The sequence below is a fragment of the Atta colombica genome, unplaced genomic scaffold, assembly GCF_001594045.1.
Source record: "Atta colombica isolate Treedump-2 unplaced genomic scaffold, Acol1.0 scaffold47, whole genome shotgun sequence".
Lineage (NCBI taxonomy): Eukaryota > Metazoa > Arthropoda > Insecta > Hymenoptera > Formicidae > Atta > Atta colombica.
In genome coordinates this window covers 1,239,010-1,264,152 of record NW_017259536.1, presented here as the reverse complement: position 1 = coordinate 1,264,152, position 25,143 = coordinate 1,239,010, and the positions used below count along the sequence as shown (strand labels likewise).

Genomic DNA, 25,143 nt, shown 5'->3' with positions numbered 1-25,143 from the left:
GTGTGTGTGTGTGTGTGTGTGTGTGTGTGTGTGTGTGTGTGTGTGTGTGTGTATAAATGCGTGTTTGTGTATGTATGCATATTTATATTTATACTTCTTTGGTTTAGATGAGAGAACATACAAAGAGGACGTGTCTCTAACTCTACATAAAGTTTCATTTCGCTGTAGCTTCTCTTTATATGTCGTCGACTGTATAGACCTAATATATCGTTAAAGATAGTTTTGTAAGATAGCTACCCAGGTCCTTTAGGCCCGCACGTAATAAAAATGGAACAATACTCACATTACGCACGTTGTTATCAATATAATAATGCCATAATGTCAGATTCACGTTGAATCGATTCTCTCTGTGATGAACTTTGATTCTCTCTGTAGTTTAATTGCATCATAGACGGAGAAGAAAAAGTCACTTAATACTTTTTCTTAATTAAAAGTATATAGATGTATAATGCATATTCTGCTCAATCGTGACATTTTTGAAAGCGTCACATGTTTTTTTTGTTACCTGCTTCTCAACGGATAGTGTTCGAGTACCAGGAGTAAAATTCGATAGATATTCGATGCTATATTCGCATATATTTCCTATCCGCGAGATTCTCGCTGGATAAATATATTAAAATTCTTTTGTCTTTCGATCTAGTTTTCTTTCTATATATTATACATTTTACACTAAAATCACGAAATATAAAAACGAGATAAGGACTCTCAGTCTTGGAGAATAAAACGTCGAGGAAACGGTGGCAACTCGAAATCGGAACTTGGGAATAGGGTATCAGAAATCACTCGGAGAGGGATGGGGGAGAACACGGAACGGATTCGTTGGTCGCCGTTAACGTTTAACGAGGGATCGATATTGAGCATTGGTGCGCTTATTAGCGCGTCGCACCTTTTCCTTCGCGTCCTTTCCTTTCCCGTGATCCGATGGCGAATGTCAACGCGTTCGATGCCACAAATAGCATTTTCAAGACAAATAAACGCCCGATATGTACGTCGAGCGAAAATCGAAACTGCCGAGCTTATCCGCGACAGATTAAAGCTGCACATTGAGAATTGTACATCCAACGTTATTATAGCAATTTTACATCTCGCTAAATAATATCGTTGTGAGCGTTCAACATATATGTCTAAAAACATCTTTACGACGTCTCTTAGACATGCATGTCTATAAAATATATCTAAAAGACGTTATAATGCGTTTTTTAATTTATACTTCTGTTAATGACGTAATAATACTGCTTATTTTAACGACGCGTTCTAAGGAAGAAAGATCTAATGCGTTTCATTATCCGCCGGAAGTGCCCGCAGTGAACGATCGCTTACTTGTCTCGATGAATCATCTTGGCCAATGCGCACCTTGCACTGTATTCAAGATCAAGATCACAGCATCATTGTAAAATCAGTCAAATTAGTCGAAAGTCAAGGTTTGAAGGTGCAGGATGAGGAATGATGTTCTGTTACTTACCTTCGCCATTCTCAAGGCCATATACATATCATTCGTTATATATTCCATAATAGTTGAATCCCATAAAAGTTCCTGCCTTCCGGCGGTGATGTATATATACGAGTGCATCCCATTAAAAATATATACACCATTGGCGAAATGACCAAATCCAATCGCATAAAAAGACACAATAAAAGATATTCGTTCCTTATGCGTCAAGGAACTATACTATAGTTACAGTAACCGCGTAATCCCGACTAATACCGCTAATCGGTCGAGAGAATATCGTGCGCGTTTTTGTAATTATTATTAATTTTCAAATCGCAAAAGACATGTATTTGTTCAATTTAGCCGAACTCCTTGCTATGATTATTCTTGTTTTTTGTACCGTTCATCTTTTCTCTTTTTTTTTTTCCAACAAAAGAAAAGAAAAAAGATGAACGTGCAAAAAGTTCAGCAAAAAACAGACCTTATTATGTATGATGCTTTGCATGACTCTTTATGCAAATTTTGCGAATAATGAAATATTGCTTTCAATTTCACGTTCGTTATAAATGCTATTAAATGTGTTTCTAAATTGAAAGATTGAAAAATTACGACAATCATTTCTATGATGCTAGTAGAGCTTTGTTATTTGTGCCGACACAAAAACAACGCGGTTCTGTCAAATAGATTGGTACGCGATCATGTATTACAGCGATATCATGCATTTCGGTTCGGAATACAGCTTACAGCTCCTCGGAGAGCGCGATCGGAGCTCTGGAACCGGGTTTCATATCTTTCACTCCGATACCAATATCGTCCACCGGCGCTGGTGCTAACTTCAATTGATTACCGTTTACCTTGATGTCATTGACGGAATGGGAACGGCCGTGAGTAACCAAGGGCTTAGTGGTCTGATTAGTGGTGCTGTTCAAGTTAGAACTGGTGATCGAGTTCGCGCTAGGACTCGAGGCAGAATTCGAGCTGGGATTGCAATTCGCGGTGGTCGTCGTTGAGCTTAAACTGGAGTTGGAGTTACTGTCCTGCGTTGGATTTGGATTAACGGTATGGAGATTTGGATTAGGTATGGACTTCGATCTCGATTTCATCTTGGGATTCGCGCACGACGTGGAATTGAGTATCATGGTATGATCCGTGTCACGACTGGTGAAATCAGACGTGGAATCGGGAGACACGGACATTTTGGCGGGCATCGTTGACTTTGACGATCCAGCGAGCGTTGCTAGTTGATTGGCGGATTGAGACCGAATAGCGTGACCACCGAGCTTGTCCCTCAATGCCATCTGATAAGCTACCTCAAAAGCCTGACCCAGAGTCAGAATGACCTCTGTCGCTTGATCCTGTAATGACGGAATGACGGAATTTCGTACGTCCGAGCGTCAAATAAAATCGTAAAGAATCGTATATGTAACAGGATGCGATTTTTTCCTAAGTTCTCTATAAAATAGATATTTACCATTGTTGGTACACAAAATACGTGACAAAAGTGCGTACGACTGGCATGGTCCTTCGTGATATACGCGAAGTGAGTAAGATCGTCAGCATCTTGACAGGCGCAATGAATGTTACGGATCTCGTGCTCGCAAATTGGTTCCTATAGTATCGGTCATAAAGAACATGTTTGTCTTATTTTCGTCTTACACGTGTAAAATGTTTGTTGTGAAAAAAAGGACCTTACATTAGTTAACGTGTTGAGAAAACGAACGCCACGATAAGAGATAGCCAGCATAATGTCAGGGGTGATTCTAGGTTCTCGAAAGGTCTTCTTCAGCTTCTGTATTGACTTTTTCGTCGACTCGGTGCCGCGTAATTCCTTGACGACAGTGGAGCCCAGATACTATATTATTTATAAACAGAAAAAGCTTTTTTCCTAAGAACCGACACAACAGACGATTTAGGTGAAGTTTTTAAGCATTATGGATCACAGAACATCTACTTTCTACAAGAATTCTGTAATTACTATTTAAATATTCTGAGTACAATTCTGAATGTAAATGGATTCTCTCTTGGATTGAAATATTCCGAGGAATTAATGGACAATTTTCTGCACGAAACCTATTACTGCATTCTACGAATTAACTATAATCACAATCGGCCTTGAAGCGATGAACGAGTGTCATAATTCACTCGTCATGCATAATTAACAGAATAAGACAATAGATAAGTTTAACAGAACTTTATAAACATGAAAAATTATATAAGTAAACTTATAACATATATAGTTAGTTATTTAAAAAAACCGACAATAGTTCAACAATAATCTTTTAATAATAACATAAATCTTTTAAATCAAACATTTTTCATGCAATTCATATATAATAAGTTTATATATCAAACTATATCACAACAAAAGATCTACAAATTTGTTTCTCATACGATACAGTTGCGGGAAAAAATTTGCCATTCAAATAATTTTAATAACGATCGGAAATAATTGCTACTACAATATATATATATATATATTTAGAGAATAAATAGGTTTCTTTTCGAAAATAACAATGATAGAAAGACAACGTAAAAGCAAGAGTAAACTTACGTTAGCGACGTACGTGACGCAGCCGGTGACTAGAGCCTTCGGTTGATGCCTCCATTGCGTCTTGAGGGTGGAAGGCACTCCAAAAAGTAGCTCGGACGGAGCCCTGATCTCGAGCTGTTCCGGCGCCGAAATCGCCCCATTATGCGAACTAGGTCGCTGGGGTGGCTGAGGCGCCGGCCTGTTTTTGCGGTGCCTTAATGTACCCGTGGCCGTCGCATTCGTGCCACTGGTTATCGATGTGCCTCCGTTACCCTCCGCCGTTGTTTCCGGCAATTTCTCCCGTATCTCCTCCTTCAGCTGCTGTATGTTCGTCTTCTACGGAAATAACATCGCGCAACCAGATTTGAGACCGTTCCCGCATCACAAACGGATCATCCGACCGGCAATCCTCAATTTGTTAGGGACTGATGCGCAGTTAGATCGTTTGTTCGCGGAATACGTAATCTTTTGTGCTTTAAGCACAAATTGCAACCCAAGCAGAACAAGTCATGATAATGAATTGGAAATGGTTGAAAAATGACTTTTAATAATCATTTTGGAATCATTTTAACATCATTTTGATATCATAATAACTTGTTGTTTTTATTTGGGCAATATAATATAATAAAATATAATATAATATAATAATATAATAACTATATAATTAAATGTCAACATTTGATAAATATTACAGTTTACTTCATTAGTACGAGAAACAATTTAATACTGTATCAATATGTTGCTTTCTTATCCTGATGAAGTGAATTGCAATATTTACAAAACGTTGGCATTTAATGATGTATCAAGACACGAAAGTAACCCACAAATCGCGTGGTTAATTTTTGATAAAAATTTCTGTGAAAACGTCAAAAAAAAATTTAACACATATAAAACAATAGTTAACAATAAATTTTTACTATTATTTAAAAGTTATTTAAAAGTAGGTATGTACGTTTCAACAAATTTTTTATTACGAAAAATATTCAAATTATTCAAATTTACTCTCGTGCAATCTTCACAAAAAATTGTATATCAAAAAGCAGAGTTTTTACATTCCCTCTTACAGATAAATACCAATTTCCGTGCAATTCCGAATAGAAACTGGCATGTCTGCCCCGAGGTTGCAATTTTCCTGGTAGATATTTTTTTATAGCTTTATCATGACAAGAATCTGCTGGACCAACCGGCTTTAACGAAACGCTAGACTATGTGCAATGTAAAAAAAAAAAAAGGAATAAATATTGCGCCATCCAAAGTTCTATACGGCATATTACCAAGTCGAATACGTCCCGTAGTTTACTTTGTGCGTGTAATTACCTTCGTAAACGCATTGTATTGTAAACCGTTACAGCAGAAAGAAACCTTTTACCGGTTGTATGCCAAAATGGTGAATCATGTGGCGTCGATAGTCGCGATATTTCAGCTATTGCAAACAAATTGGATTCGAGTCGAGCGGGCGCGATACTCGAATTCGGATTACAACCCGAATCGTCCGCTCCATCTGGCCTATGCATATAATTCCGGGTATTGCTATTCCGACAAATTGCAAAAGACTCGAACGAAAGGGAGGTTAAATGAAAACGCAAGAGTGAGAGAGAAAAAGAGAGAGAACACGAAATTCGAATGTTGAAGAGCGTATGGACTACGAAAATCCGTAAGCGTTACCAACGAGGGTGCCAGAGTTCAAACTATGGTTCGTCGAATTCGATAGCTGCGAAAAATCATGGGAGGAAGAGACCGGCTGAAAAGGCAAAAGAGACCAATTTGTCGGGATTATCGAGTGCGAGAATGACGCGATCCGAGCGATCCGGTCGCCGGAGACGTTTAGTGGATTTAATGAGCTAATTAAAAGGACATGAGCGGGGGAGATACGGGTGAGTAGCGAGATGTACTTATCGACGCCTGACATGGTGAAGGCATCCGAACAAAAAGCGCCTCGAGAGATGCTCATCTCGTAGAGAACACATGTATACGCGTGCATCACAATACCGAGCCTCCAATTAGCTACGATATTTACATTATGACGCAATCAAGCGAAAAGCACGTCGGAAGCGATCGAGCTTGCCACATCACCGCCCGCCCTCGATTCCACCCTTGCTGGCGAAGTGTGCGCTCTTGTCAGACATCTCCGTTGAACATATTATCTTCGTTCACCGATCCTATCAATGTATCAATTTGCAAGACGACGAATTTTAGTATTTAATTTATTGACAAAAAAATTCATTTTCTGCGTTTTATACATCATTCCCTTACTTTAAAAGTAACACAACTAAAAAAATTAAGTTTTTCAAAAAAATCATTTTTCAACTTAATAGAAAATAATTAATTAATCAATCAATATCTGCAAAAGAAATATATTTTTAGAAACATGATTAAATGTCATTTTCTTTTCACCTTTAAAAAAAATTTTTTTAAGTTGTGACAATTACAAATGAATAATGAGGTGCTGTTACAAGCAATATAATATCTAGTATTTATTAATAATTCTACTACAATTATGTAATTTATCTAAAATTCAACATTTCGACTTTTACTTCTTCAGTTATTCTACTTAATATGTTTTCCTACTATATAACTATATTAATTACTTGTTAAACATCGATTAACAAATTACGCTTATAACGTCATTAAATTTGATTACAATTCTCATTCTCAATTTATGCGCTTACTGAGTCCATGTATGAATATAGGATGAAGTGAAATCCGAGTATTCAGTCTACTTTCGTGTGGTTTAAATGTATAAAATTCTTCGATCAGTGGTGGAATTCTTTGTGAGTCACATATTTCTTTGTGTGTCAAATATTTCTTAATTTATATGTCTGCTTTTAATGTAAAATAATGAAATTATATTATATTTTCTTCTGTCTATGAAGTTCTTTGTCTATAAAAAGTTGTGACAAGTTTAATAACTTAGAAAATTACAAATCCGGAATAATTTCATCAAAAGTGACACTCGAAATATCAATCTTTTTATATTAATCCTGATCAACCAAAATTAAATTCAAAATAAAACAATTTCTTCTTCGATTACTAAATTATCTTGACTCTAAATGTTCTCTGCAGAAGATTCTCACTTTTATTTATGAAAATAACACATCTCAAAAATATTATTCTTGTAGAAGATATTATGAGTATTTGAAAACCTTAAAAACGACACGAGTGCTATTTGGCAGATCCTGAGATTAAATTAATTTACTTTTGATAGAATAATTTTTACTTAACTTATTCATGTAAATAAGTAATAACTAAAAAAAAAATCACATTTTGTGAATTTATATCACTTTTAAAGTAAAAAAGTGATATATTTTTAGTTTTATTATTTATCGATGCTTTTCAACTAATGAGCTTAATTTTGTATAATTTTTCATTTGTGCTGATCCTAATTATATGTACGAGTTGCATAAATCATGTCAGAGAAGCACAGAATATTTTAAACAATCTTTTAAAAATCGTTCACAGCAAAAAGGAACTGCATCACAATACTATTAGATAGTAAATTAATCTGTCACTTACCAGTGTGTTGAGATCCTTATTCAAATCTTCCAAGTTCGCTCCTGTGCCATTTCGAGTTTGCGCGCGTGCACTATTCGGACCACTCACAGACGCAAGGATGCGTTTGCGATGCGCCGGCTTCTGGATCTCGAGGACTGCCGCCAGCTCGACCTCCCAAATCCGTTTGACCCGATCCATGTCGGTGTACAGATGCTTCCTGAATGTCTCCGTATAATTTTCCATGTGAATGCTCTTCAGCCACTCATCCACCGATTGTCCATGACCGCTACGCTTTTCCACTCGTTTGTTCAGCAAACCGACTGCGTCCATGATCATAGCCCGTTCCTGATCGCTGTTGATCCCCATGTCACACAAATCCGACTCGTCCAACACTCCGTTCTGCAATCACGCGCAATTAAACGGTTTTCCGCAATGTCTTCTATATCGCAATATATGAGAGAGAAGTGCAGTCTTATACTCACTATGAACTCAAGATCGTCAAAGCCATAATTAATAAAGAGAGACTCGTAATCCGAGAAACCCAAATTGGACAGCCATTGGCCCACAGATGTAGAAACGATGGGACTGCTATTGTCTGAACTTAAACCTGAAGTATAGGAAATGCAAAAGTATTTTTCCAACTTTATCATAACAAGAATGTCGATTTTCAAACTCGAAAGCAGTTTCTATAACTTTATCGTGACAAAAGCTTTAAATGTTAAAATGTATGATATTAAAAGAAGCATTAGTTTTATTATGCAAAAAATAGTTTTATTATGCAAAAAAATTAGTTATGCAAAAAATAAAATAAAGTGATTTCGAATAATTCCTAAAAAAAAATACGCGAATGGAATATGAATTTTGATTCGAGAAATCGCTTATAAGATCAATAAAATCTTCGCCGACAAAATCGAAAGCGGAGTATGTACGCGGCGAGAAGATTACCTAGTCTCGTTTGAAATTCTTTCTCGAGCTCACTGACGAACACCGACTCTCGTACAAGACCAGTTCCGAATGACGCCATGATCTCCGAGATCTTTGCCCATTCCTCCTGTTCGTCGAAGGGACTCATTATGCTGAGAGACTTCTCGTCCCTGTCGCGATCCCGGTCGCCAGTAAGCCGAAAGGCGACCTCGCCGTCCTCGAGACGATCTCCACCCCCGCCGTCCCCGCCGGTTCCCATCCCGCATGCGGTCTGACCGTAGACGTTCCGCAAGCGGCGCAAAGTACGCGGCCGTTCAGCCGTGACGGAGCCCTTTAACAAACCTATTGGCACGCCGACAGATTACTATCTCGCAATCGTTCTTCTTCGTCACGCTCTGATATCATTCGTTCACTAATACGAAAACTTCACACAGTATTTTTAAATACAAATTTCAAGTATATACATACTTGTATATTCAGAAAAAAGAATAAAATTAAAATAAAAATGATATATAAAAAAATTGAATTCTCGAGATAATAAAAAACAATAATAATAAAACACGGGTGATTGAGAACTAAATGCGCAGTTTATTAGTGCGTTTTGATATAAACAAAAATGTATTTCACTTCTTACATAGTTAAATCGAATGTTTCAGCTCTATTCGAGTCATCTTTAGCGATGTTGAAGTAATCGATGTTGAAGTAATGTTCTTGATTGGTTGCAATGTAATGTAATTAATCAAAAAGTGCACACATAAAAAGGAGAATTTACAAATTCTGAGAGTGTAACTGTCGAAAAGTTGTAAAACTAAATGAGTGCTAAGAAAAAAAATACGAATTAGAAAGAAAGATGAATTAGAAAGAATGGAATTCGATTTAACTATATAAGAAGGAAAATATATTTTTGTTCATATCAAAACATATTACTGCGTAAATTATTGCATCAATTACTGTACATTTAGTTCTCAATCATCCGTTCTTTATTGATTATTGTTTTTTAATAAAATTAAAACCCACGCTGAAAAAAATCCTAATTTCAAAGAAATTATCCTCATAGAAATATTACTCTGAAATTAAGACTTTTTTTCAGTGCATAGACGAAATAGTTATAGACTGCGCCTTCTTTAATTTTAGCATCTGTGCTTCGTTAAAAAACTGAATCATTAGCATCTCTCTTCAATTCTATCAGCATTTCTCTCTCAGTAAATAAGATGGCATTATTTGTCATCATTTGGACATCAAAATAACAAATAAGTTTATTTATTGGGCTTTAATTCGATACGAGAGAGAGAGAGAGAGAGAGAGAGAGAGAGAGAGAGAGAGAGAGAAAGAAAGAAAGGAGAAAGTGATATGATTCATTCAAATTATCTTATTATTTTTAAATCAATAATAATAACTTTATAGGAACGCGCAATTTATTCTTATTATTATATCTATATTATATAAAATTATTTATTTTCTACGAATTCGTTTAATTTTCATAACTGTATAAAACATTTAAACGTTGTATCATTCTTTCATTTTCCAAGGAACATATCATCAAAATTTAAAAATAACACTATAGGAGATTTCTAATCATATTCTATCCCTACAATTTCTACGAAAATCTTTAATCGATTTGGCATATACTTCAAACTTTTGCGTCAATTATTTTACATTTTGCAATTTCAACATCTTCCAAGTCTCGCGGACATGTCAATTATTACTGTCTACCTCAAGTCATCATAATGCATATGCAATACAAACCAGTGAATTTACAGACACGTTGAATATTCATTGTAGATGTGCCATTGTTTCAACGAGAGAATTAGCCGGAGGGCAATCAATACTCGTGATATCACGACGTTAAACGTTAAACAATTATATCGACAAGAAGTGATTTCAAATTTATGAACAACTACGATGTCTTTCACATAAAAAATTTGATAAACGAATGACATTATTTAAAAGGACTTTAAGCTCTAAAAAAAAATAATAATAAATTATAATTAAAAATTGTTATTAAAAATTATTAAGACTTTTCTTTAAAAAGAAATAAAAAAATTAAACTTTAATCTCATTCAAATGCAGTTTCTAACAAATCGGCGTTAGTGGGACGATATAATATGAGAGGAAAAATATTTGTGTCCTTCTATGGGTGTCACATATACTTTCTCTCTACGCAATGAAAAGATATTCATCGTACGATCTCTTCTCATAATTTCCCCTCAAACACTCAGAAACTGCATTTTTTCACATCACACAGGTGCGAATAATTTCCCAATTTCCCTCTTTTCTTATTTTTTTTTCTACGATCCTTTGCTTATTTATCACGGCTTCATGCATTTCGCGTAAAAGAGATGCTTATTACAGACTCGTGTTGTGGCATCTCTACGAGGACTATTCGTTATTCGCGAATCGACGATTCGCAAATACGCGATAGAAATTTTTTCATAATTCAGTAAATGAGGATTCACCAGCAGAGGTCAGAGAAGAAAAAGGACAAATTTAAGCCGTCACGAATGCTCTTTCAAAGACATCCTCTGCTCCTCCGAGAATACGTTATGTACTACATATTCGCATACAAACGACACACTTAGACACACGCATGCATACGCGCGTTCTTAATGAAAAGCTCATAAAAATATAAAATAGAAGTGTGGAGAAGGCGAGAGAGTAATGTGTGCATGTTACGAGAGGCAAACGTACGTAATTTTAATTAAAGCTCCATCGCGGAGAGCGTCGTCTGCTTACCGTCGTCGCTCTCCAGCCTCAACCACGTTATATTATGTAGGTAGTTATTCAAGTCATATACACAAATTACTACATAAATTCTCGCCTTTTCCATCCTTCCTTGCTCATCCCTTTAAAAGCACTATCTAAAGAACTGATTTGCCTACTTGGCTTCGCAGAAAAGATGTAACGCCCAAACATCTTTGAATATGAGATACTAAGATCTTTTATAGATTTTTACGCATTTCCTATAAAAATCTTAAAGTATGGAAGCTTACAATTGAATTTTAATTAAATTCTTAGAGATCGTTGTTCTTAACAATTTTCTAAATTTATATACTTGGGTCATTTATTATCTAAATATATGATCCCTAATATAATATTCCCTTTAATTAATTTGTCAAAATCGTGAACTTCCATACTTTTAGATTCTTATATTTGAGTATTATTTATTACATAAGTGTAATCATGTTACATGAATGTAAATGTAATGACTTATTAAATTGTAGAAATTTACAATAAACAGTTGCAAGTTTAACGTTTATATATCATAAATGATTAATTAAATAAGTTAATTCTTGAGTTTGTATCCTAATAATGTTTTAACTTGCATATGACTCTTAATTGCATCTTAATTGCGATCATCTTAATTTCACCCTAAAGAAGTACATTACTTCTGCCTATCTTAATTTTCTCTTTTCGTCATGGAAATGTTCATGCGGTCCATTAAAGCAAAGAAAAAATCCGCGAATAATTCTTTTGGGCTATAAACATTAAAGTAATTCTTGCGTAAATAAATGCATGTGCTGCTCAAGTTTTAGAAAGAAAAACAGGGATTTCAGGAGATATTAAAAATGTATGAGCATTAAGAGAGACTCATAAATACGCTACTACATTCTTTAATTCCGTACTGCTATCCGCACACTATTAGATCGATCGGAAAAGTTATTAAAATCCGCAATAAACCCATTTGGTCTTGTATCGCAAATCGCGAATGGAAGATTATAAAAATAAAACGTTCTCCCTGTAGATAGATGTCAAGTCATAGATAGCAAAATACCGTAAAAACGGCGTAAATTAATTTCCATGTTACGTTTTTTATCAAGAATCGATTTTAATTTCTTGGTTAATTTTAATTTTAGCTGCTTCAATAAATACAAATTTTTGGGCACTAAATTATTTTATTTTATATTTTCATAAATAGTGTATATGATTTTAATACTTCTATATATATATATATGGAAGTTTATATTAAAGTAAACTTCAAATAAATAGCACCTCAACGTTGCTTGTTGAAATTCTGTGGATCATAAACGCCGCGCGATCATTCATAAATTTCTTTAGCCCTCATCCAATTCTCGACAGTATTATTAGCTCCCACCAGCTCATTTATCTTATTAAGTAACAAAGACTTCCTAATATTGGTACTATTATTCTCTCGATTGTATAAGACTACGTGCCGAGAAATAGTGCGTTAATACGCACTATTGCCACATACCACAGAGTATTACCATTTAGTTGAATTAAATTCATATACTATCAATTAGCCCAATTGGCCGTAGGTGCAATGAATTCTTGGATAAATTACAACTCCCGTGAAATTGTTGGCTTCCAACGAAACCAACGATTTACGCAAGCGATAGCGCGGTTGCAGCAGATAATTACTGACCTTGTATATCGTCGGAGCGCAACGTAAGTTTCGTATATGAACTTGTAGCGGAAATTATTGTTTCAGAATTCTGTGTATTTTGCGGCATTATCTTATTTTGCTATCTGCTTTAGCCAATAATACATCAATTAATATTGTATATACAGGATATTTCACATGTGAATATAATCTTAGAAATGAATGCGTCATAAAAATAATATAAACAGTTCATACAAACATTAGTTCTATCTGACCGAGTTACAAACATTTTTGTGTTTCATTAAATGAAAGACTTCCTTTAACAATCAGCTAATCCATATTTTGTAAAAACAAATTAAATAAACTCTAAAATTAAAATAATTAATATTTTTTCTATTTTTTCTTTAAAATAATATTAGTATTTTTTTCATCACTTCAACTTTAAAGTTCATTTACTCTGTTTTTACAAAATGTAGGTTAGCCACATTTGTGACAGCAAGTCCTCCAATCCTCGTTAATAAACTAAACTAACATATCGTCACGCATCTTCGCATTTCGCATCTTACTGATTATTAGTAAGACAGAAATGTGTGAAGATGCTATTCTAGTTCAGTTTATACAATACAACAACACATAAAAAAATATTTTGCTGCTCCAGTTAGAATTATTTTTTGTATCTGATAGAAAATTATCATACGCATAGAATTTATAAATCTAAATTCTATCTTTGTCATCTATTTGCCATCTATTAGATTAGATGCAATACATATCCAACATCGCAGTTCTTCTTTAGAAATTTATCTATTTTAGCTAATTTTTCGTACTTAGATAATTTTCGCTATAACTGCAAGATCACTTTTTTTGAGTGAAGAATTAAAACACGAAAATGTAATTTAGAAACAAGATCAAATGTTTATATGAATCTTTGAATTATTTTTAAGTCCATTCATTCCGTTCCGAATTCATTCTTGAAATTATGTCAATATATATTATGAAACACTCTATGTATATAATTATTGAAAAATAATTATAATTAATTTGTATAAAAGAAGAACTTTAGTTTATAATATTATTAATAATTCAAATATTATCTCGCGCAAAATATATTTTCTCTCGCTCTATAATTATTATTTATAAACTATATATGTTAGTCTTGGATCCTGAGTTTCTTTGTCTGACCCATTGCACGGATTATCTTTCAGAGATAATCGTTATCTACATCAAACACAAGAGGCGTGTACATCGCAAGTGATTGCTTCATTGGTTTTCTATGTGTTAACCGATTACAGGGTAATCGCTAATTAGTTACTCGAACTTTTCAAACAACACTATTGTCACATCCGATTGCTATTGACATTGAGGCGAACGTAACGCGCAAAATCATTTCGTGAAAGGAAATTTCGCTGCCGTCATAGGAAATGCTAATGCTAAAGCGAACGGGAATTGAATGAGAATGATGCCCACGATTGATGTGGACTCGACTGAAAACCTTCAACGATTTCCGTCCTCACATCGCTGCATTCAATTATTCATGATGGAAATTTTGCGAAAATGAACGGTCTAAATAAACAATTTACTACTTAATGTATTTAGATTTTGATGCAAATTTCTGTTATACATTGACGTTGAAAATAAAAGTATAAACAGAATTATTTCTACTTAATTTATAGTCCATTTTTAGGAGAATCATATAAAATATGATTGGCTTATAAAACTTACTATAAAAGTAATGACCGAGATAATGATCATAACTTACATAATTTAATGATTATAATTTATAGCCATAAATAATACTGTAATTTATAACTATAAATTGTAGTTAAATTATAATAATTCTAATTCATTTTTATGACAGTAATAACTATAATTTACAGTTTACCATTTTTGGTGACCAACTTTATAAATTTGTGATGGAACTGTACATATAGTCATTATTACTAATATTGTAGCAATAATAATCATAATTACGATAACATGCAATTATAAATTGTTTTCCATTTACGCACAAGTGAAACTGAGTCTGAAGTGAGCTGAATATTTTATATTCAGATTAATAACGTCACTACTTTGGTAAAAAATTCTATAGTTAATAACTATATAATAAATAATTATATAGTTACTTACTTTGGTAAAAAATTATCACACATGTCAACACAGATTCATAACCTCACTTTGAAGCGAGTTTATGAGAGCACTAAAGCAAACAATCTCGATCTTGTGCAGATTATGGGTAAAAACTCAATTGAATCTCACTTGTCAGAATGCAAAAGGAACGCATATTCAACTGAATTATCACGTCGCAAGTGAGAATTATCTGAGAATCGGTGTAAATTGAAAGCAACTATAGTTACAAATAGCAAAAACTTTTTTCTCATTGTCTTTTATATTGACTTAAGATATATTTATTAATGCTCAAATATTTAAAAGTGATTTTGTCAATCAAAGTTTCGTAATTTTAATTTGTATTTTATTTGTGCTTTTAGGTATGTAGCAAATACTCGCTTTATTCATTGTTGCAGTGTATTTGACTTTTAATTTTACATATACAACAGCATTATTTTACATCGTAGTCATTAAGCAATGAAAGCAGAATTTTGAAACGATAACTCTTGCTACATATGCAACTAACAAAATATTTTTCTTTAAATGTAAAAACTCACAGAACGATATTGTTTCACGAAAATATTGCGAGTTGAAATTTTTATCAGTGACTACGTAATGAGTCAGTTAGTGAAAAATAGAACGTATATTTCTGCTGTGACATAAAGAATTTTTTCTTAATATCATGTATCTAATACTTGTAAGTTGGGATTATAACGTAACACTTATGGCAAGACGTGTGCCAGAACTAAAGATAGAATGCCACCTAAGAATAACAAAATCGCAAGTCTAAAATAAACGGAGCGAATAACACTCAGCGGGAAAATCCCTTGTTATAGCGTTGATTGTTAAAGTTAAACCACGTTCTTATGGAAATAGAACACAAGTTCTTTTTGTTAAGAGCAATATAAAAAAACTGTTTTGTTTAATTTTGCCGGTAAATTCAAATTAAATCTTGAAGCGATCTTAAATTTTGTTATACATTCTTTTCTATATCGTTAATAAGAAAGAAATAAAAGAATTTGTTTCATTATGGACGAACTTCTTTTTGTCCAGCTTTCTCTTTTTTTATCTATCGCTTTCCATATGCGGAGCACAAATGAGCACGCTTAGATTTCTTAATGGAATTTATCGCAGTGAAATCGAATTATATACATATAAGATTTAAAAGATTATTAAATTAAAAAAGCACTGATAAGATAATATTGTCGTGCGAATACAAATCGTTCATTTGCTACAACGACGACACTAAGAAAACAAAGTTTTCCAAAAAATGGGTTTGAATGTTTTAAATTATTAAAATTTGTAATTTTAATTTTGAAATGAAATTTTTATGTGATTCTAGAGGAAAAAAATATGTTTAAATTATGTTCTCTCTTTTTTTTTCATATTTCTGCTTTTTTTGCAAGCAATTAAAAAATTGTCACTTTTTCGCTTGAAAAGAAGAATAAAAATATAAAGAAAAAAATGTTAGCATATACTTTTATTTCTTTAGACTCAGTCGTCACCTGAAAATTTCATTTCAAAATTAAAATTACAAAATTTTTAAATATTAAAAAAAATTTTAAATATTTAAACTTATTTCATTATTTGCGTTGCAATAAAAGAGCAAAGTTTATTTATATTATATTGCACTGTTATATATGTATACTGTTATATATATATGTATTGTACTTAATTCGTTACACTAGATTTGTCGTGTCTATTTATCGCGCTACAAAAACCATATCTTGGACAAGTGCAAGTTGAAAAAAACAGCTTTGTAACTCCTATAAATTCCCTTTAAACTCCTCTTTTCGGTTGGCCTTTCAACGCACACAATCGAGGACAAACTATTATAACATCAAGCAGCGTAACGAGCAACAAGTATCGTGCTTTTTGCGAGGCACGCCAGGAACTTTGAACACATAATGTTTCTGCAGAGTGCACGTGGCATGACAACAGACACACACACACACACACACACACACACACACACACACACACACACACACACACACACACACAGACTCACGCAAACACAAATACTTAGAAGACATACCCACGGACAAAAGTCCACTATCTCCCTACTCGATGCTCTTCGACGTACGTTTCTCCGCTCCTCGTCTTTCAATGTCGTCTGTATCCTTCTTTCTCTTTCACACTAAATGAACCTCAATGCACTTCCCTTTCTCACGCGACACTCGTACGATTCTCGAAACTCTCTCACTCCGATTAACGGAACGATCGAACTACCGGCCGGCAACAGTTTTCTGACCGATGTCGGCACGTTCCGCGTGCACGATCTACCTTGATCCACCTGTCTGATCGATCGGCACGGCACTGAAGAAACGATCGCGCTGCTCGATCGTGAGCAATCACGATAGTTCCCCACCACCTCGCGCGCGAGCACGTGAGCAGCGTGTCACTTCATCGGCGACGAATTCCAGGCGAGCTTCCTCGGGATTCCAACTGAAACTTCGTCAGCCCGAAATTCACAGTAACGAACGAGCCTGAAACTAATTACTCCAAGTGTCGTCGACAATATCTTCCATCTCGAAACACATGTTAGAAATTTCGTTTCAGTTCGCTGTTCCTTTTAACTGGTATTTGCGATAAACGTAGAAATTCTACTCCCTTAACCCAGAAAAATTAGAAATTTAAGGTATATGAACACAAATCGGCTGCGATCGACACGAGTGACCTACATTCAGAGAAAAAAGGCACAATAATGACGATTATGTAGGTGACAACTGTGCAAATTTTGTATGTAGAATTAATGCATGTGTGTTTGCTTTCCATTTAGAGACATAATTAAATTGGTACAAGTATCGTTTTATCTTTTTATTACACGGAAAGAAATTTTTCTGAAGTATCTAAATTTAGCAGATTTGAAAATAAATTTTGTTGGATTATTAAAATAGTTATGTAAATATAAGATGCCCTAATTAATTGCTTAGAATAGAAAAAACTTTTGCAGCATTGCTCATCAGCATGTTTGAGTTTCCTATATAATTTTGATGGTCCAACAAAATTATTTTCGGATCTGTATCTATCTAAATTTTCAGATATTTTAGCAAAATTCTTTTTTCCACAAACTTATAGAATATATATATGTATCAAGAAAAATAGACACTTGTGCAGAACAAAATGCTTTTCGAGTTTTATTTAAAATACTGATTGTAAAATATTTTTGAAAAGTTTGTAAAATGCAAAATGCAAAATAGGTTTTTGGAATCCATTTTAAATGTAAAATGAATAAATAAGTATTTTAAATAGTTTTCGAATGCAAAATAGTTTTTCCTGCGGTATACATTTTTTAAAAGTATTTTACGTTTGAAATCCATTTTCGAACAGAATTCAAAGTCCTGAGTATCATTCAAAGTTCCTATAGTATTATAAAGTATTTCTGACGGGAATATTTTAAATTTTTTAATATTATGATTTGGAAACGGGATTGTTTATTTGAATAAATCAAATTAATACAAGAAGCGCCAATTACGGTCAAAATTAGATGTTAAGAGTGAAATACATTTTTAGAAATGTATATAGTATTTTATATAAAGCTGGAACACTCATTTTTTATTAAGATTCGATATTTATGGAATTAATTTTCTGTTTGTCTGGAATTAATTTTCTGTTTACAATTTAATTTGCAGTTTATTTGAATATTCATAAAAATCTTCGGAGTCGGTTCTTCTTATGCGTCAATGATTCTACAGAAAATTTATAATAAATTTATAACATGGAAAAACCATTTAACTATTTTATAAATAATTAAATGATAAATGGTTCTATTTCAAATGTAAAATGAAAATTATTTTCCAAAAACCATTTAAAATGAAAAATGTAAAATGCATATAAATACATATTTAAAATGAAACTATTTTAAATATTATTCAGCCCTGCATTTGTGTCGACTTGAATTATCGGTAAATAGAAAGTAAATAGAAAGTCCATTGCACATACTTGAATAAATTATATTTTATAATTACAATAACTATAAAATAGTTATAAAAAATATCGGTTATTCAACTATGTATATTAATTCCACATAATATAAAATTTGTATAATTGTTTTCTTACATTACTACCACTATGTTATTTTTGCTTGTATTCAAGGACGTTTCGTAGTCATTGACTAGCATAGTTAGCATATGGCAGTCTATAGAGTATAACATCGAGAAGCATTTGAACTTCCACTTGATTATAATCGCTTTTATATGAGATCGTGAATTTCTTTGATTCTATCACGCTATTAAAGAAAGACGTAGAAGATTAAACGCGCGCTCAGAACTATGAGATTTTCGGACGTTCGTGGCTTTATGTCGCTTACACCAAATTGATCAAGCGATGCGTACGCGCCAGGCTCTTCGTTGCGCCACGAGTCTGGTTAACGAGACGACTAATTCGAACGTGTTAGGTCCACGAAGAGGAGGTGGTCGCGACGGCACAGTGGTGGTGATGATGGTGGTGGTGGTAGCGGCGGCTTAAAAGCCAGCGGGGAAGGAGGTGAGAACGGACCTCGCTCCTCTCACCACCCGCACTCTCGATCAACAATAATACGCGCGAGAAGGAACCTGGTAACGAAAGAGAAAGAGAATGAGGACCGGGAGCGAGACCGTGCGATGCTCGTGTTGGTGTAGAGGCCCAGCGTGTTGATAGCGTGGAAAGATGACCTCAGAGATGGGACTATCATTCTTCGAGATCCCGGCCCGAAATTACGACGCTTGCTGCACTCGGTGGTGAGACGAAGACCTCTCCGATCTTGCCTTTCATCTTGCTACCAGCGCACTCGATCATCCGCTTTTTGCCTTTATTATTGATGGTAACACGCAACAAACAAAATTGCTTGGGATATTCATTTTCGTGTAGATGCCGATGGTATAGCGGGAGAAATACGAAATCTCAAGAGGCATTTTTTTGTCTGGTTATTCTTACGTTTATCGAGGAACCGTGCAAGTCCAAGTTTTTGTTATTAAATGATAATTTTTTAATATTATTGCTTTTAATAAAGGTAAGTTCGTAATTTGCGATATCAAAACGCGATTTTTTATTTTCTCCAATCGACACTTTTATTGAAATACGTTCGAAGAGAGATACGATAGAGTTCTGCCATAAATTCGCAAATAAAAATAGATCTCTTTGAGCAGCTTACGTAAAACTGACTGTCACGGTTTGAAGCATCGAAAAGGGTTCTCTCGTCGGGATTTCCATCGACCACGATCTATCTTGCTGAAGTACGTTTACTATACGGACGTGACACGTTGAAACGAACTCGATTGTACAGTTAATCGCGACTGTACCTTCGTTATTTTTGAAAAAAATTGTGATTGTCTAAGTAATTCATAGTGCTCAATTTGAGTAAAAGCGACTTTCTTGCTAAACACACGTTGTGACGTTGCGATTATAAAATCTTTTCATATGCATAATTGACATGCCGGTGCCAATAATGACAGTCCACATCCATTTGCGCTTTCATAAACGAAATCGTTTGTTAGCTAAATAAATCTTATGTAAAATCTGCGAAATTATACGCAAAGATAGCTATTCGTATTCTATTTAAATTCATTTTTCATTGGTGATTCATTCAACGGATGTATGAATTTCATATGAAATGCGTTATTTCGAGCTTCAGAAGTCTCGAAAATCTTGACACAGACCTGGCAAGAAATATCGAAAGACGACAGTGCAATGAATACTGACGTGTCGAGTGCGCTTATAATTGGAGAAGTCGAATCTTGCCGCATCTTGATCATTATCATGTTAATGAACAGAAAATATTGATCTAAATGAAATAATTCTGTTAGGCATGATTTTCACGGGCATCGAATTAATTTGTATTCACTGTCACATTGGTGTAGCTTTATACGTTTAAGTTTTATTTTCGAAATTACAATATGCAAATAGATGCGTTTTATTTGAATTTAATGCCTGATGTACATTAATATTTATAGACGTACACTGAAAAAAAAGTTTCGGTTGTATCAACAAGAAGTGAACTAATGTCTTCAAAGTTAAAATGAAAATAATCTTAATTATATAACAATGTAAGTATATATTGTATAAAAGTATACATATACATAATAAAAATTATATACAATATATGTGTATTAAAAAATTTAATTTATTCATTCATATATAAGATAATTTAAGATATTACTTTTTTGTAGTATATTTATTTAATAAAAATTATTTAATAAACAAAATCGTAGGTATCGCATATTATGACGCATTATCTACATAAACGCAAAAAAAGCGAAATGTCAAGTTAAACTTATAACAAGAATTGACAAGTCGAACAAAATGTGCATTTTGATTGTATTAATCAGAATTATCGTAATGGAATTTCTGATTATCTCGAACTAGAATGTTTCACAGAATCTAAATATCTGATTTATATCTTTCCAGTTGAATCTAATCAAATTTCCAATTTATGCAACTAGCTTTTTTTCCCAATTAAATGTAAAGATAATATAATTTTGATATTAAGATACTGGTAATACGTTTCTTACAATTGAGCATTATCTCACGTAAATGATAAACTGGTGCCGAGCAGTCGGCAAGTTCATTAGTCCGCTTTTCTAAGAGACTTCTTGGAGGTCATGACTAATGCAGTCTGAACTCGGTGAAATGGTATAACACTCATCAAAACGCCGCACATTGCACGCGCGCGCGCGCGCGCGCGTACACGCGAAACTCATTCTTTTCCCACCGCAATTAGGTTTCAGAATACTCATTTTGTTCAACAACACCAATTATATATCTCAGAAAGAGACAGATATACAAACCGGATAATTATCAAGCCTTAAATTTATCTCCTTATGCAATAAAACAAATGCGCATTATTATATTATTATATGCGCATACACATATATAGTTATACATGATATATTTTTCAAAATCACAACTCAGAGGAAATAAAAAGTGACGAGAAATTTCTCGTAATGAGAGAGCTAATTAGAGAGCCAATTGACTATAATCACTGATTAAAACCACGAGATAATTTTGTGACATCTCAACACTGTTCATTGATGACTACGGTATGAATCGCTTATCAGTATAAAGTATATAAGTACCGGATTAATCGCGAGTTCTTGACGCGACGAGTAATCGTTTCGAATCGAAGTATTGCCGCCAAAAGAACGAAGCGACTTGATATCGCGTGAGTCACATCCCACGGTCTACACATTCCTGCATGATGTCATAATGTGATACTCTCATGCATACATGTCTCTCGCGCGGTGATCAAACGACCGTCAGGATATAAACCGAGCAAAGTATTTCGTTTTCCTGAATACGAATCATCGTTGCTACTAAACGTGATGTGGTATGTTAACGATAGCCGCAAAACAGGCCTTCGATTTTGTTGGTGCTTGAAGCGGCTTTATTAACTTCAGACATCGATGAACGATACATCAAATAAATATTTCAATAGAAAATTTATTTTTTACTATGTAAATTTTATTTTTTATGTATTAAAATTTACTATGTAAATTTTAAATAAAAATTTATATAGCTTTATTAAATTGAATTTTTAGGGATATTCTGGAATCTAGAACTAAAAAAATCTATTTGTTTATATTTTTTAACATTTAGAATCTAAAAAATAAGTTCCTAAAAGATTTTATTAATATTCATCAAAATAATGAAAATATAGTTTTTAAGTTATAGGGCACATATTTGTGTTTAATGCTCTGTCATCACATTCAAAGGTAAAAAATGCAAAAAAAAATGAAAAATACATATTTCGAGTTAGAGGAGGATTTATTGTATGATTTGTTTATGACACAGATTATAATCACAGATTAAAAATAAACTTTTATTCATAACTGCATGTTTTATATTGCAGCTTTTTATATTACAATTCTATTTGAAATTTTAAACGCGTTTTTTTCGAAGCTATATTTTTTCAAGTTGGTTAATACGATTTCTCAGAAATTACTAAATCAATCAATTTCAATTTTTATATATATATGTAAATGTCTGTTTATCGCATGAATTAGAATTATTAAGATACCTATAAACTAGCTATTATATTTTATAGATGTTAAATTTAAAAATTTTGTTGAAACATTGACACTTGTCTTTTAAAACTGCATCATTTTAACAATTTGCAATGGTTTTCTTAGTTCAAACTATAATCACACTTATAATAACTGGAATAATGAGTAAGAATTCTTTTAGAATTTCAAGAATTGAATTTTTTATTTCGATTAAATTGAAAAGCTGTAATCATATCAACCACATATTTATTTTTTTTTAAATTTACATTACGTAAAAAGTATTGAACATTTAGTCAAAATCTGTATAGATATTTACTAATAAATATGTACAAGTAGATGTATAAAAGCGTAGAAAAATATATGTAGTAGTTTTCTTTAAAAAATTTTTCAAAAGTAATAAATTTTCCAAAATTTCGTGTTCTAGACTAGAATATCCTCTTAATGTGTGAAAAAAATAAATATGAGAAATAGTTAATACGGAAAATTATTTTTTACTTTTTAATTTTATTTGATTCTATTCTCTTATTTCTCTTTTTTCAGACTATATTTGTCTGTATATTTTTTTTTAAAGCAAAATATCTCTTTAAAAAATAAAAAAAATTAAAAATATATAATTACATTACTTTTGAAATACTATGTTTACATATAAGTTTCTTTTTAGAATCAATTGCCTAATTGCCAAATTGTGTCCAACGCTTTGAAACATACAATTTGAATTAATCGTTAAGTATAGACGCACAATTTTGTACAGTCAATGCGAATCAATCATCGGTTCAGTAATCAAGACATTCATTGCCGAATGGAAAGCGTCGCTAATGGCAAAGTGCGCAGCACTCATAATTTATGGAATTACCAATGACGAGCGAACATAACTAATGAAGAATGACCTTTCGTAATGTCCAGTGAAACGTAATTTGTTATATATGTGTGCTCATTATGTCAACATAATTTTTTACCGGAAAAAAAAAAAATTTGACCTTAATAACCGTGTGTTTCTTCGCGACGAAAAGAGGGACAGACGTTGAACGTTATCAAATGCATCGCATGCTATCGTCGCGGCAAACAGATCGCAAATGGGAGGTTGTCCTAGTAGAACAATGGTGGCTTATTTTCGCAGCACTAAATCGCGAATGAAGTCCTACAATTTCGTGCATAGAGTTAACTGTTTTTCCTAACGATGACAAAGGCTGCCACGTACTTTCCGTTACGGTCATAAACGGAGTACAATGAGCGGGGTTAACTAGCTGCCTGAAAGTGCATTCCGGTTCTGCTTCTTCTGACGAGACGTTTAAAATCAGATTTTTTTAAACCGTAAGACAGAGTGCAATAACCATTCATTAATATTCATTTCTATGAAGTAAAAGGTCATCCAGTTGCTTCATCCTTTAATAAGATTGAAGTAGTTTAGATTGTTATTGAAGTAGAGCAGCTCATAGATATCTTAATACATCGAATGTATTTCAAGATAAAAAGTTACGAAATAACGGTGATTAAGATTGTATATCTTATTAATCTTAAATGAATTTAAAAAAGATAATCAGAAAGACATTTCTTTAAAATATAAATTATGGATAGATTAATAAAAAGCAAAAAATGAATAATTAAAATTATTAAGAAAAATAATTCTATTTTCGGTTAAAACAGATCCTGGTGCTTAATAATATTCACATACAAGTTTTTGTAAATAAATTTTTTGAATTTTTATAAACTGCGACGATTCGATTTATCAAACTTAAAATGCAATTGAAATAGAAATATTAATACTTCAAATTAGATTGCTCATCAATTTAATTTTTGAATTGGCGCAATTTATAAATTGAAATTAAAAATTGTATTTATAAAAATTTGTATGTGAAAATTATTAAGCACCAGGATCTGCTTTAAGTAAAATTAAGATTATTTTTCTTAATAATTTTATTCATTCATTTGCTTTTTATAATCTATCTATTATTTACAATTTAACGATAAGCATTTTAGAAATTTGCAAAGAAATGCGTAAAATTATTAATGTCAAATTAATTTCTCGCAACATGTATTGGTTAGAATTACCATATGAAATGATCGCATATATATGCCTATGGGCAATTGCCGTATCTTATTACGAGTTAATGTGGTTGGGAACGCATAGTCAACATATATTCGCTTGTAACACATATCCTACCGGATGTCATAATGTCGTCCGTCTTATTGCAAGCACCATATTAATCGTCCACTTACCAGCTATCAAGTGCAACGTGATTTGTATTAAAATACGTATAAAATTTGTAATAAAATTTGTATTATAATTATTAATAGGATTTTCAGTTATAAAGAGATTTCTCAGACTTAAATTCTCTACTGAATT

The 25,143-nt window shown here is 33.0% G+C and overlaps 1 protein-coding gene across 1 annotated transcript in view; it reads right to left on the bottom strand.

The window, feature by feature from the left end:
* Positions 1-2,015: 2,015 nt before the first annotated feature.
* LOC108691615 overlaps positions 2,016-25,143 on the bottom strand; it is a 50,275-nt gene continuing 27,147 nt past the window's right edge. Inside the window, exons 11-17 of the mRNA XM_018199458.1 lie at positions 8,397-8,717; positions 7,934-8,058; positions 7,473-7,850; positions 3,981-4,295; positions 3,123-3,281; positions 2,901-3,038; positions 2,016-2,784 (exon numbers count right to left, since the gene is read on the bottom strand). Of these exons, the coding sequence (XP_018054947.1) occupies positions 2,170-2,784; positions 2,901-3,038; positions 3,123-3,281; positions 3,981-4,295; positions 7,473-7,850; positions 7,934-8,058; positions 8,397-8,717 (2,051 nt within the window). The 3' untranslated portion in view covers positions 2,016-2,169. The remainder of the gene's footprint in view (positions 2,785-2,900; positions 3,039-3,122; positions 3,282-3,980; positions 4,296-7,472; positions 7,851-7,933; positions 8,059-8,396; positions 8,718-25,143) is intronic.